The sequence below is a fragment of the Balaenoptera borealis genome (genome assembly GCF_965194805.1).
Source record: "Balaenoptera borealis genome assembly, chromosome: 4".
Classification (NCBI taxonomy): Eukaryota; Metazoa; Chordata; class Mammalia; order Artiodactyla; family Balaenopteridae; genus Balaenoptera; species Balaenoptera borealis.
Genome location: NC_138861.1, coordinates 51,692,022 through 51,707,122, shown reverse-complemented (window position 1 = coordinate 51,707,122; position 15,101 = coordinate 51,692,022). Strand labels below are relative to the sequence as shown.

Below are 15,101 nucleotides of genomic sequence, written 5' to 3'. Positions count from 1 at the left end.
TCCCTTCTAGAAAAGAAAAAAAGGAAAGAAAGACTAAGTACAACTAACTACTAACTGACTACAAAGCAACAACTTCTGAATACCAGTAGCAAACAAATATAATCCAAGATATAAATATAATACACACAGCTCTATGTTGTTTTAGCATGCTTCATGGAAAGCATAGAGAGCTCTGGCTGGTGCTAACTGCACAAGGACAGTAATTTCACACGAAGCTGGGAAATGGGAGGCCAGGAGACAATGAAGAATTGGGAAGAAAGTGGTCAAGAGTCATCAGTGCAAGAACTAGAAGTGGCTGCTGAGTAGGGAGCAGAGACTTTATGTTATACGTTCCAGCCAGTGTTTGAGGTCCTGAAAGGGACAAATCCTTCTCAAGGAATTAAGACTTATGGATAATCACCCCATAATTTTAGAGAAGGGAGACATTATTTGTACCTGACCAGATAAGACATAATTACATGGAGAAGGGTTTTGTGGGAGAAGTTGAGATGTGAGCTGGGCCTTGAAGAACAGGTGTTAGAGAGGCAGCAATGAGGGGGCAGGAAAGTGCAGTGTTGGCAGAGGGTAAAGCATGATTGTAGGCATAGAAATGGGAAGTTCAAGAATAAACAAAGAAGACAAGTAGTTCAGTCTGGATGAAGTGCAGGGTGGATAAAAAAAAGGAAGAAATAAGGACAGAAAAGTAAGTTGAGTCATTATCTTAGCGTGAATTCTAGGCTAAGAAGCACTGTGGTATCATTTTCAGGGACATTTTTAGGGAAAGTGGTATGACCAGAGCTCTGGCAGTTGTCAGTAAATAGTGTTTAAAAGACATCCTTAACTTAGAAGTCAAAGGTGGTAATAGCTATAAAAAAGATAATTTTCCTTGAGATTGAGACAATCACTTGGGAAAAAATCTGCTTCAGTCTTTGCACTTAGACATACAAACATATTCTAGGTGATTTTACTATACCTGCTTCACATGAAATTTATGATTAGAAGGCAAATCATTAAGACATAGGCTGATATTCCAGGACTCTCATGAAATTATGTTTTAAGGACAATACTGAGATCAGAAACCATTTAGCCCCAGATTTTACTTCATCTACATGTAAACTACAGAATAATATAAAAAAGTATGCCCTAAACATGACATTTTAGTCAACAGCCACCAAAAAAGGGGGCTAAGCTATACTCAGAACATTCACCTTACAAAAGCAGCAAGTAATATGGAAAATGTATTTTAGAGGACGTTTTCCTTCAGAAAGAGTTTAAGAAAGTATCAAGGGTCCATAATAATTCATTAACTAAGGGTTCTGGAGAACCAAATTTTTAAGTAATTCAATATTAAACATCAACATTTATGACCCAAATAAACTGTTACCACCAAAAAGCAAAATAAGTCAAGGATATAACTTGACTAATAATAAACCTCACATCTCCCAGTCAAAAGTTTGTCTCTAAATTTCCCCATCACTTAGTCAGTGCTACACTACCTTATTCTAAGAAAACAACTGATTTACTGAGAATATCTCAATGATAATTTAATCTCCTTAGGTTTTTATAATCTACATCATCACTGTAAAGGCAGACTGTTACTGAAATGGGAAACTCCTGAACTTTACCCCGAACATCTGCATCTCTGTGCTAGTCAATGAATTTAACTCTATATTAGATCAATCCATGATGACAGCAGGATTGGGAGGGGAGGCGGAGGATGGCTAGATTAGAATCCATAGTACTGGTCTGTGAACAGTGATATAGCACTGGCTCAGGGGCCAAAAAGAAGTCTGAAAAATATGATAAAACTACACATGGGACAAAAAGGTACAGAAAAAACTAAACTGTTCATACTAAAGTTCATTTTATACTTATCTCTACGACATAACAGAACCAACATTAAAATTTTATAGTATAAAATTACAAACTAACACATTTCTTAATTATTTAGGAAATTCAATTCAAATGTCCCCACAACCTAAGTGTGAAGTTTACTAAGAAAACAAAGGCAACAGTACTTAATTAAAAAGAAAGTTAAGCTGAAGATATGATTCATCCATGCAGTGATCAGTGATTTGTCCTCTGATCATGTAGGCCAGCGGTTGACCTTGGCTGCATGTTGGACTCTGCCTGGGAGCTTTACAAAATAATGGTGCCTAGGTCCCACTCCCATATATTCTGATTTGTCTTGGATGTAGCTTGGGCACTGAAATTTTAAAAAGGCCCCAAGACGATTCACTGTGCAGCCAAGCCATTATATTAGTCAGCATTCTCTAACATGTAGAATTTTTCTCTGGCCATTTCACATATGTGAATTTCACAGTGCAATTTTCTTCAAGGTCAGGGCCTTTAGAATCTATTATAACAACTTAGTATAATGTTCTGCAAGAAGTAATTAGTGCATGTTGAATAAACAGAACATACAGCATGTAAATCATAATAAAAATAAAACAGAATATTTTTAAAAGAGTAACATACTTGCTTAAAATTTTGCATATCATTGCTGCTACGTTTTCACAGTTCTTCTTAGTGGGACAAAAAACTAAGCAGGAATAATTGGGAATAACTTCTGTCACCAATGCTACCAAGTGATCAGGATCCATCTTTTTCAGAGTATCAGAATACTGCACAACAAGATTTAGGAACAAGGTAGTTAGCAACCGTGAAAGCCTTTCATTTTACCAGTGTAAAAGGTAAGTAAAAAGGTACGCTTTGAAAGGTAAGTAAACCAACCATAGATTTGAACTTCTCATTTAAAATATGATCATTTAAAAGAAAAGATACAACCTATATTAAACAGCAAAATGTTAAGTCCCACTTTTCTCTTGGGTTATTAGGGTTTCGTTAGGTGTATTTAGTTTTAAATAAAGGAAGTGAAAATAGTTAATGTTATTAATAACCCCACTGCACGCCCATCTCCACTGAAGCAGAAAAAGTCCACAGAGAGAAACACAGATTGATCCTAATAATAGTCAAAGAACTGCATAAATAAGCTAAACCTCCTGCTTTTACTAACAGTTTTCAAAAACACAGATTCAATCATACTACAGGACATATTTTCAGAAATAAAAAATATATTTATCAAGCAGATGCAAAGAACTCAAAGAACGTGAAGAAAAATGTAAAGTTATTTAAAATCTCCTCACTTCCTTCGACTTTACTGAAAACTAATTAAGATACAGATTTAGAATAATATACCTTTACAGAATTCTAAAACTGTTGTAAAATCCCTTTCTTCCCCTTTTAATGTTCTTCACATAAATCACAGAACATTAACATAGTATACATTAACATTTTCATACACCAGTATCTGAGCTATACAGCCCACAAATATTTCTTCTTGTTTTGCTGTTGTTGCTGAATGAATAAACATTTATGAGAGAGGTCTCCAAACTTTCTTGGTTCCTGGAGCCCCAAGGTCAAAAGAAATAACTAACAGTTCTGATTGTTAGGTAGTTATGTCCAAACAACTTAATAAGTATGTATTTCCTCACAAATTAGTAGCCATCTAAATAAATAATACACATCAATTGAATAAAAAATTTTTTTATTTCATTCTTAAATAGCCATCAGAGCCCACTAACAGGATGTGCACACACTGGGCCCTGCAGTCTTTCAAACCTTAGAAATCCTCATTTCCTGTCCCACATTGATTTTCACATGGTATTTGCTAACAGTAAGTGCAAAAACAACCCCCAACTTCACAAAGGTACAATAGCGTAGAAAGGAATGTAGTGTGATCTAATGTTGACATTGGAAACTGCCTATCTTGAACCACACCACACTGTTTGTGTGGTGTCCAAGAGTTGTCAAGCATCAGTTGTTTCTCTGAAACAACTAAACTACCCCATGGTACCCATGCAACTCTTTTGTGGTGCCCCAGGGAAGCTGGGCACAAAGTCTGGGAACCTCACCTTCAGGGATTATCAAGGTTACCTTATAGTTAAGGAGACGTGAAAAAGTCATGCCATTCTCAGCTTTGCTGTCAACCTCATATATTGCGTCCTTTATTTTCAGATACTCTTTTAATTCAACCTCGAATTAAAAGGACATTTACAATTAATATCATATGTAAATTCCTTTTTCCAGAGTATCAAATTTTGTAAAATGTTGTAAAAAGGAAAGATATACAAAAATTTTAGCTTTTCTAAGGTATGTAGAATGCTTCAACTTAAAAGTTCTTTCTTTCCCATCTAAGTTTATTTTTCCCTTTAAATCAAAACAGGGATTAATATCCTTGAAGAAATACTTATGAATTGAATAGCCACATATCTAAAAGAAAATCAGATACCTGTATGTGTCACAAGAGGAAGTATAAATGAGTCAAGTGTTCACACTCTATCTTTTATTAAGGAGTTATTTGTGGTATTCCTCAAGATTTAAAGATGCATTAATCATCAGTTTTAATCTAAAAATGACCAAATTATTAATTTAACCATTTGTAGACAAAAAAAGTTTGTAAATACAGCTCATTGAATTTTTAAAAGAACAGCATCTACTTTGACAATTAAGGTCAGAAAATATCTCTTGAAAATTCTCATATTTGGTGTAAATGTAAAAACACTAAATTTCAAATTAAAATTTGGTGATTCTAAAAAAATTATTTTCTGAAAACCTATTTAGACACAGAAACTACAGACAGAGTATATGTACATTATAAGTTACTTTCGAATAACTATGAACTACATTTATTTACTTTCTTCAAGTCTTTTAGGAATGCTGTTATTGGGGAGTTTAAATTTAAATCCATGTGAAGTCTTAACTTATTTAGAAAAAGCACTAAAACTACCAAAGCATAAATATTTGAAAATATTTTAACTTTTAAGATAAATTTTTTTATGTGCCAATAACTTGAAACATGAATCCCTAAATTCTCACTGAATGAAAAAATTTACCTTACAGAAAATAAAGTAGAAAAGCAGAATGGGTCTGAAAAATTTCATTCAATAAATATTCATCGAAGGCCCATGGGTCAGGCACTGTTCCAGGTGTTACCCATACAGTACTGACCCAAGCCAAGATCCCTGACCTCTACACACAAACTTGCTACCATTCAGCCATGGTGAGTGGCATTATGTTCCTTCACTACTCTAAGAATGTTTATACAGTACATTTGCTACTTTTCTTTCTAAATAGAAGATGATACATAACAAACCAAACCTTAGGTACATACTGGTCTAAACTGACTCGTGTAATATTCTGCTTGCAGGAACTCTTGTAGGTCTTCAACATTGTTTAATGTTGCACTCATACCAATAATTTGAGTTGTTTCTAAAAAAAAAAAAAAAAAACCCAAAGTATTGAGGAAAATGTGTTACTTAGTATATCATAACAGTAATTTTAGCAAACTTTTAGTGTTCTTATTCTTCCTGAGTGATTTGAGAAAGAGGGGGCAGGTAAGAAAAATACCAACACAGTTGACCCTTGAACAACATGAGGGTTAGGGGTACCAACCTGCTTCGCAGTCGAAAATCCATGTAAAACTTATAGTCGGTCCTCCATATCCCCAGTTCTGCATCCCTGGATTCAACCAACCACAGATCATGTGGTACTGTAGTACTTACTATTGAAAAAAATCCACATATAAGTGGACCCATGCAGTTCAAACCTGTGTTGTTCAACGGTCAACTGTATAATACCAGAGTATTAATCTGGCAGATGATATTACTCAGAAGAGAGGTATAAGCTGGTAACACAGATTGGGAGCCATCAAACACAAGAAGCCCCTGAAGTCATGAGTATGGATGAGAATTAGCAAAAACTGTATGAAGCAAGAAACAAGAGAAGAGTCTAAGGTGAATCTATGGTAACACCAATGTACATGATGAATACGCTTAGAAAGCAGTGTCACAAAGGAGAACAAAAGGAGAAACTAAAGAGACTCCTTTCATTCATATCTATTAAGTGTAAGGCATTGGTGACAGAAGGACAAATAAGTATACAGCAGTAGCAAAGACGTGTCCATTATGTGCAGGTACTATGCTAGATGCTGTACAAAGACTGACTCATGCTATCTTCACATCAATTCAGTGAGGAAGGTTCTATTACTATCATCCATTTTTGATGCATAAGGAAAAAGAGGCACAGTTACTATAACTTGCCCAAGGTCACAGACAAAGTTAAAAGTGAGCCAGGATTTGAATCCAGCTCCAGAGTCTGCCCTTAGCCATTATGCTATGCTATCTCTCAATGCTAACACATGATCAGTCTTACAGACAGATAGTAGGGAAACCAAGACAGAATGATGTTTCAGCATCCAAAGGAAAAATGAATGATAAATAATCAAATGCTGAAGAGAAATTAAGACAAGGACAGTCAGTGTACACTGGATTTGACAAGTAGATGATCATTTTTCCCCTCTTCCTCTGCTTTATATTTTTCCATAGAATTTGTCACCATCTGACACACCGTATGTTTTCTTGTTTATCTGCTTATTATCTGTTCACTTTCACTGAAATATAGGTTTGATAAAGGCAGGGCCTGATGCACAGGGGGTACTCAATAAATATTTTTTTAATAAATGATTATAAAGTGCTACAGCCTGACTAAATAGCACTGTTATCAAAATTTTAAAAATAATTCTTAAGATTTGACCTTTATGATTAATAATTTTCCATATATAAACTATTACAATACATAACAACTAATAAGTTATTGCAATAGTATATCAAAAAATAATAGAGAAGATATTTAGAATATTTCATATACATTTAAAGACTATCTGATGTTGTAAAATAGCTCCTTAAAGTGACTATTCATATACAATGTTTTCTTGGTATGATGATCATACTGATGGTGGCAACAGCAGCAAACCCTTATTGTGCTACGTGCTAGGCATGGCTGAATGCGTCCGTTACATGTGTTAACTCATATAATCCTCACAACAATCCCATCTGGTTGGTACCATTATTATCCCCATTTTACAGATGAAGAAAGAGAGGTTGAGTCACATGCCTAAGTATACATAGCTAGTAAGTGGAGGATACTGATAGGGGACATTCTCAAATGCTAACTTCATTTATCTTCACAGTTCTACTCACTCATCCATTCTTCCAACAAAAATTTATAAGCTTACTTTAGACATAAAAAACTAAGGCAGAAAGCTTAAGTACCTTACTCTAGGTTACATGATCTAGCTAGTGACAGAATTAAGTCTTTTATAGGCCTCTTGATTATAAATCAATTAGTGACCACATCTGAAAGAATACTTACTGCTAGTGTAGAGGATTTTTGCTAGAGTCATTTCCAGTATAGCCCCACGGCTTCCTTCACCAATCATGTGCAACTTTGAGATTTAAAAAAAAAAGGGAGAAAAGTAAATCTGCATAGAATACCTATATAAAACAAGCATACATTTGATGAAATGAAGAAGCAATCTTTGCTTTATAACTCAAGCATTTTCGTTATGGCAACTAGAGTACACATACTTTATTTCACTGGTATTTTAAGTTAATGAGGTTGTCCCGAGGACAACATTCTGGCATCTGGAATTCATAAGTACTATTATAAAACTGAACATATATACATATATTCACTCTTCATGAAACACTTGACACAAAACTGAATTTAAGACTACCATGCATGGGGGCTTCCCTGGTGGCGCAGTGGTTAAGAATCCGCCTGCCAATGCAGGGGATGCAGGTTCGAGCTCTGGTCCGGGAAGATGCCACATGCCGCGGAGCAACTATGCCTGTGCACCACAACTACTGAGCCTGCGCTCTAGAGCCCGCGAGCCACAACTACTGAGCCCACATGCCACAACTACTGAAACCCGCGCACCTAGAGCCCGTGCTCCACAATGAGAAGCCACAGAAATGAGAAGCCTGTCCACCACAACGAAGAGTAGCCCCTGCTCGCCACAACTAGAGAAAGCCCTCGCACAGCAACGAAGACCCAATGCAGCCAAAAATAAATAAAACAGATACATTAAAGAAATAAAAAATGTTTAAAAAAAAAATTACCATGCATGAAACGTCTTCATCTGTGTTATCTATATATTAAAATAAATTACTTATCCTCATAAAGGTATTAAGCAGATCCACATAATAATAAATGTTAGTATAATAAAATGTTGATAAATTAATAAATGGAGTAACCAACCTCATCTACAACAACCAGACCCAGACTGTTAATCCTTTTGGTTTCAATCAAGGAGTTCACCAGACTATGTCCTTTTTCAATAGTGGCAATATATAGTGATTTCTTTTCCCTTCTTTTAATTGGAGGAAATTTTCCTTTGCTTCCAGCATATTCTTCAACAAAGAAACCCAGTTCTATACCAAAAGTTGACAAACCTGAAATCTAGAATATTAGTTAAAATAAACAAAAAAAATCAGATAAGAATCCTAATTATTAATTGTTCACAGGGATTTAAAAAATCTAAAATAATGTTTAATACCAAACAATGGGAACAAGGTCACAGATAATACATACCTATATATATATATATATATAAGAAATGTCATAATTAATGTATTAATCTTTGCAAATAAATGCCACTTTTAAACTAGATAATATAAATATAAATTTTAAGTGTCTCCTCTGATGTTAAAAAAAATCAAAATAACTCATTTATTTTGATAAAATAATTGGTTAGTTTCTCCTTGAAAAAGCAGGCTAAATATCAATACAACATGTAAAATGGAGTTTAATCCACAGGTTTAGAAAAAAATAAAACCCCTTCTGAAACAGGTAATTAGAAGAGATTTTCGGTTAAGTACTCTACACTGCATTTGCACATCCTAAAAATAATAATTCTCCATCATTAATAGAGATACCTTTTCTCAGTCAATAAAAAGTTGTTACATTTATGCTAGTTTTTATATCTGAATGTGGAAATTACATTAGCAAATACCACTTGTTAAAAAAAAATCACACCTTTTCTTGAACAATTGCCACATATGGTAGGATCATTAAAACATCTTTTCGCCGGCAAAGCAGTTCTTGCAGCATTAAAATCTCAGCCACGAGGGTTTTTCCACCACTTGTTGGCAAGGAATATATTAAATTTTTTCTTTCTTGCACAGAATTCAATGTTAAGCAAGCATGTTGCCATTCTGTGGAATTGAAAAAAAAAAAAGCCTTATTTTCTCCTTCTACAATCTCAAAGTTTTCTAAGAAGAAAAAATCAAATTTTACCCTGTGTAGCATCTTCTCATAGTGATAAAAAAAAAAAAGGCTTATTTTCCCCTTCTACAATCACAAGGTTTTCTAAGAAGAAAAAATCAAATCTTACCCTGTGTAGCATCTTCTCATAGTGATAAATGTAACTATATATCAATGTTAATCGTCAAAATCCTCAATGCATGGTGTGCATTCTAGTTCAGGCCTGGTCAGTGAGGTGGGCAACTAGCCCACCTATTTGTCAGCTGCAGGCTGAGGTCTAAGATTCCACAGGGCAGACAGCGCCTGCTGGACAAGAGATGTCTGTCACCTGGGACATCGGAGGGGCTAACGGGCACTTCAAGGATCTGTGTGAATTCTAAGGCCTTCCTCTTATGTTCTGCAAGGACACTGCGTAAGCTTCCCTTCCTCATTCACCCAAATACCATCTTAGAGAGAAACAGGGCGAGGAGGAATAAGATTTATGAGGTTTTACACAAACTAAGAAAGACTATTCAACAAGCTCTCACAGGGAGCTGAAGTTTGAATGGCCTGAATGCCACCTTAAACTGATTGATGAGACAGTTTAAACCATAAAAGACTAGGATTATTAACTAGGACATCCAGGATTTCTACAGCTTAGCAAGGTGGAATTTATGAAAAGGATCGCATCAGATCCAAAACAATGCGAAAACTAGTATAACTACTCTGTAGGAAAATTTGACAAGGTGGATCATCAAAAGTCTTCAAAATATGCATCATTTTTATCCCTAGAAAAATGGGCAAAAGATATGACATTTCACACCAGGGAGAAATGCAAATGGCTAATAAATACATGAAAAGATGCTCTATTGTTACCTATTAGGTTGGCAAAATAAACAAATAAAAAATGTTAAACAGCTACCAAGAAAAAAGCCCCCCCACACATAAAATCCAGAGTTGACTAGAGTGGACACGAACAGGCATTTTTGTGTATGGTTGATGAAAGCATAAACTGCTACAATCTTTTTGGAAAGCAATCTAGCAGCATCAAAAATAAAACTGCACACTGCCTTTGATCTAGCAGTATTACTTGTAGAACTCTACACCTACAGAAATAAAAGCAAGGGTATATATATATAGGTTATGTGCAAGATGTTCACCATAGCATTGTTTATATATAACAAAGAGCCATCAAGGGGTAAAGACTGAATTATTGCACAATCATATGATGTAATTCTCAGCCTGAAATATTTGCAAACGACTATGTATTTTTACTTTATAAGTATCTCAATATTTTACAGCACAGGAAAATATAGCCATTATATTGCAATAACTTTATTTACTTATTTTTTTATCTTTTGGCTGTGCCGTGCTGCATGTGGGATCTTAGTTCCCCGACCAGGGATCGAACCTGTGCCCCCTGAAGTGGAAGCATGGAGTCTTAACTACTGGACTGCCAGGGAAGTCCCCTGTAATAACTTTAAATGGAGTATAATCTATAAAAATACTGAATCACTATGTTGTACACCTGAAACTAATATTGTAAATCAACTATGCTTAAATAAAAAATTTTCAAAAATATTTGAATTGAATATTTAATACTTAAATATTAAAATACTTCCGACTAGTATCACCCACTAGTTATCAAACTGCAGATGTCTGTGTGAAAATACAACTTGACCATATCCACATTTTATCCAACTCAGAGTTTTAAAGTATAAAATGACCAAAATAATGAATATTTAGGAATAACATCTATCTTCACACACTAAAAAAAAAAAAAAATTACATTAACTTAGTTCCCAACATTTCTATAAAACAAATTAAGCATAATTCTACACTTAAGAGGCAAAAATAACAGTATAAGGTTGAAGTTCTCTAGCTCAGTGGCTCTCAAACTTTCCACACATCAAAATAACCTGGAGGACTTACTAAAGCAGATTGCCAGGTCCCACCCCAAGGTTCTGATTCAGGAAGGCTAGGGTGGAGCCTGGGAATGTGCATTTCAACAAATTTCCAGGTGCTGCTGCTGCTGCTGCAGTAGGAACTGCACTTTGAGAAGCACTGCTTTAGCTCAATGAAAAGCAGCACACATATTTATGCTTTAACTTGGTCATCCTTAAGCCAGATTTACAAATAAAAAGGGATTTAAAAAAGTTATTTACTGGGACTTCCCTGGTGGTCCAGCGGTTAAGAATACACCTTCCAATGCAGGGGACGCGGGTTCGATCCCTGGTCCAGGAACTAAGATTCCACATGCCGCAGGGCAAACTAGGCCCGCGTGCTGCAGCTAGAGAGAGGCCCGCACACCACAACGAAAGATCCCGCATGCTGCAACGAAGATCCTGCGTGCCGCAGCTTAAGACCCAATGCAGCCAAAAAAAAGTTATTTACTGAAGCTCTTACTTAGAAGCAATCAATATAATTACTGACAGTCATTACCAACGTCTGATTTGGCATGTCCTTGACACAGAACTGGAAAAACAACTATTATTATTATCCCTTTTTAACAGAGCAGGAACTAAGGCTCAGAGTGCAAAACCTGTGTTTGAGTGACACGGCCAGAATTCATAACTAGGCTGACAAACCCCAGCAGTTGAGAACCTACCAGAGTGTACCAGGCACAGTGCTAGTCACATAAGAAAAAGATGAGTTAGATAGAGCCCTGCCCTCAGGATACTCATTCTGGCAGGAGATGCACATTAGACAAAAAACAAGGTGCTAGGAGAAAAGCAGAGGGAAGAAAGTTAACATCTACTTCAAGGGCAATATACACCTGTAGCTCTTAAACTGCAAACCTTGCAATTTAGAATTTGTTAGACTCTTGTAGAGCCTTATATTAGACTTTGTTTCCTGTAGTCCTATTTCTCCAACCTGATCGTCTTCTCCTGAGATGAGAACTCATGTTTTCATGTGGTTCATAAGATACTAACTTAGGAGTTTCAGAAATAATTATGAAGTAATTGGATGATAGGCTGCTTTTCAGGGATGGAAGCAAGTGTCCCTTCTGTCTAAAATGACACATATTTGAAATATATGCAAGGACCCAGGATTTTTGAAAAACGTTACAAGACAAATGAATTATTAATACTATTTCTTTGCACTTAAATCCTAATGTTAGCTGTCCTTAAAAATGTTTAGTTTTAATCAAACTAAACAGTTCAGTCAGTTTTACAAATACTGACTTCTTTCACTCAAGACATATGAGTAGTCAATGGAATTTCAGCAACTAAGTTTTGGTAGTAAAGTTAAGAGCCAGCCAAGGAAGCATTAGCTAAGAAAACTGAGGAGCAGCTAGACAATCAGAGAAAAAAAACCAAGAGTGGAATGTCAGGAAGTCAAGAAATGGGTGTTTCAAGAAGAGTTTGGTCAATTTTGTCAGGTAAGCAACTGTCAAAGAAGGTAAGAACTAAAAGTATCGCTGAGTTGCGACCCCCTAGTCATTATATCTTAAGTGACAGCACAGAACCCAGAGTTGGAGTGGACTGGGAATTATCTGAAGTGAGGAAAGGGAGGCAGCAAGGATAACACGTTGGAGAAGTGTGGCCACGAAGGGAAGGAAAGAAGTTCAATAGTAGCAGGATAGGGATGGAAGGCTCAGAGAGGACTGATGTTTCGATTTGTTTTTTTTTTTTTTTTTTTTTTTTTTTTTTTTAAATTATTATTTATTCATTTATTCATTCTTGGCTGTGTTGGGTCTTCGTTTCTGTGCGAGGGCTTTCTCCAGTTGTGGCAAGAGGGGCCACTCTTCATCGCGGTGCGCGGGCCTCTCACTGTCGTGGCCTCTCTTGTTGCGGAGCACAGGCTCCAGACGCGCAGGCTCAGTAGCTGTGGCTCACGGGCCTAGTTGCTCCGTGGCATGTGGGATCTTCCCAGACCAGGGCTCGAACCCTTGTCCCCTGCATCGCCAGGCAGGTTCTCAACCACTGCGCCACCAGGGAAGCCCTCGATTTGTTTTAAGGGGAGAAATATGACCATGGAAGCATCAGTTTTCTTTTGATTTGCATCAATATTATGGTAATGATGGTAAATTATTTTCATTCCAGCAAAAAACATTACCATATAATTTTTCAATTCCCTTGAACTGAACATAAAGGTCTCTCACTTTGCTGGGTAATGAATAAAAAGGACCAAGGTCATCTAATGATGACTCAATTGTTTTCTTAGCGACATTAATTTCTTCAGATAGGAGAGTCTCTTTGAGCTGTTTAGTCCTAGAAAATACTGGTGTTTGGGCCTTGGCATTTCCAGTCATGGTATTTTTTAGATGATCTTTAAGACTTTTTCTCCTATTCGCATCTGAACTAGTTTTGACTTTAGAAGAGGATTCATCAGTTTGCTGTGGTTGCTCTATGTTATTAATGGGCAATTCCTTGTTCACAGTCTTGTGAGAGGATGAGTTCCAATCCCTCTTTTCAGTAGATGGATCACCCAAATCATCTGAAGAGTTATATAAATTTTCAAAGAATAAAACCTGTGAAGAAGGTATATCATACAAAACATCAGTTGCAGGTTCAATAGAGACCTCTTCATGCCCGCTCTGGTTCTTCGTGTGCTCATCTATTTTTAATTCAGTACAGTCGCCTACAGTAGTCATGCTGAGTGTGTTGTGTTTAATGCTTTCTGAACAAAGATCTTCAGTGGCATGGTCTGTAGCATGTTTCCTATGTTCAGGAAGTTGCAAATATTTTTGTTCCAGGTCATCAACTTGAGCTAAAAAAGAGTTTTCAGCAAAGCTATCATAGTCACCAAACAGGTCCTCTTCACTGTCAATATTCTGGAAAGAAAACAAAAAGATTTATGGTCAATTCTAGCTTCATTAAGAATAAAAGTTTCAGCTGAGGGCTCTATCAAGCATATAGTTATATGGTCACTTATGGTTCACAGACCTAAATGTAAATCAGCCTATAAAATAGATACTATCAACCCATTTTACAGATCAAGAAATGGAGGCCCAGAGAGGTTAAGCGACTGGCATAAACTGTCCTCCTAGTGATGCTGGGATCCTAATTGTTAAGCTAGTGCTAAATCCTTAAAAATGGCAGCAAGACCGATAACCATCTACTGGAAGGGGAGAAGTTTCTGATAACCGCAGTACCGTTTCACCTCCGATACTCCAATCTGCAGAGACTGGCCTGTAATAAAATCATGCTTGTACCACTGGACACTCCAAGGAGATTGTTCTTAGAAATCTGGAATTGAAAGGGAGAGTCTGACTTGGTATAGTCTATAAACAGAAGAGATGTAATTTGGAGGTAGCAATATAGGGGAGTGATTAAGAACCCAAGATTTGGAGTAGGAAGTGTAGTTTCTTAACTTCTCAGGGCCAGATTTCTGTTGTAAAATCTAGATAACGTAAATAGTTTAACAAAGTACCCAGCACATAATAGGTCTGCAGTAAATGGTAGATTTTTAGTACAAGGAGCAGCAGAAACTTGTAAGTCTAGGTTTGCGTCCCGGTCATGCCACTTACTTGCTGCGTGTACAACTTTTGTCTCGGGGTTTCATACCTATATAAAAATGGGGCTAACAGTGCGACACCTCACAGGTGAGGATTAACCGCGATAACAAAGACGAGGTAATCACGCGAAGGCTAGTAGATAATTGGTCAATTGTTTGCACCTGGGAAGGGAACTGCCAAACTTTTTGGAGTTCCAACCACGCCTTCTTCAGCTGGTCTCCCACGCCTCTTTCAGTGAGCATGCGCAGTGGGAGAGCTGGCTTTGTATCCTCACCCCAAAGGTGGGAAATGGAACGTGGAACTCCGGGGAATTTGAGAGGTGACGGGGCTGTACCTCGACCGGCTGCACGTCCATGGTTTTTCGCCGCCGGCTCCCAGCCACCATCTCCTCGTCCTCCTCCTCCTTCTCCTCATCGCCGGGCTTAAGCTCGGCCGCGGTGGGGGCGGCAGAAACGCTCTCCAAGCTAGGACGGTTCCTTTTGCGGACCGACACCCGCCGGCGGATGCGGGAACAACCTTCATCCATGGCAGGGGCTGGGGGCGCTGCCCGAACGTCGTTCCGCGTGACCCAGCCGCC

General features: G+C 37.1%; 1 protein-coding gene across 4 annotated transcripts in view; it reads right to left on the bottom strand.

Moving 5' to 3' along the window:
* The window catches only part of HELQ (helicase, POLQ like), a gene marked incomplete at its 5' end in the record, with an annotated part of 37,288 nt that extends 22,238 nt beyond the window's left edge, over positions 1–15,050 (bottom strand). For 3 of the 4 annotated variants that reach the window (XM_082391105.1, XM_082391107.1, XM_082391106.1), the window contains 8 exons: positions 2,458–2,603; positions 3,916–4,014; positions 5,153–5,250; positions 7,192–7,264; positions 8,080–8,280; positions 8,857–9,035; positions 13,123–13,840; positions 14,859–15,050. In XM_082391105.1, the coding sequence (XP_082247231.1) occupies positions 2,458–2,603; positions 3,916–4,014; positions 5,153–5,250; positions 7,192–7,264; positions 8,080–8,280; positions 8,857–9,035; positions 13,123–13,840; positions 14,859–15,050 (1,706 nt within the window). Of the gene's footprint in view, positions 1–2,457; positions 2,604–3,915; positions 4,015–5,139; positions 5,251–7,191; positions 7,265–8,079; positions 8,281–8,856; positions 9,036–13,122; positions 13,841–14,858 lie in introns of those variants that run through there. The other variant, XM_082391108.1, reaches the window with a different exon arrangement.
* Positions 15,051–15,101: the final 51 nt, after the last annotated feature.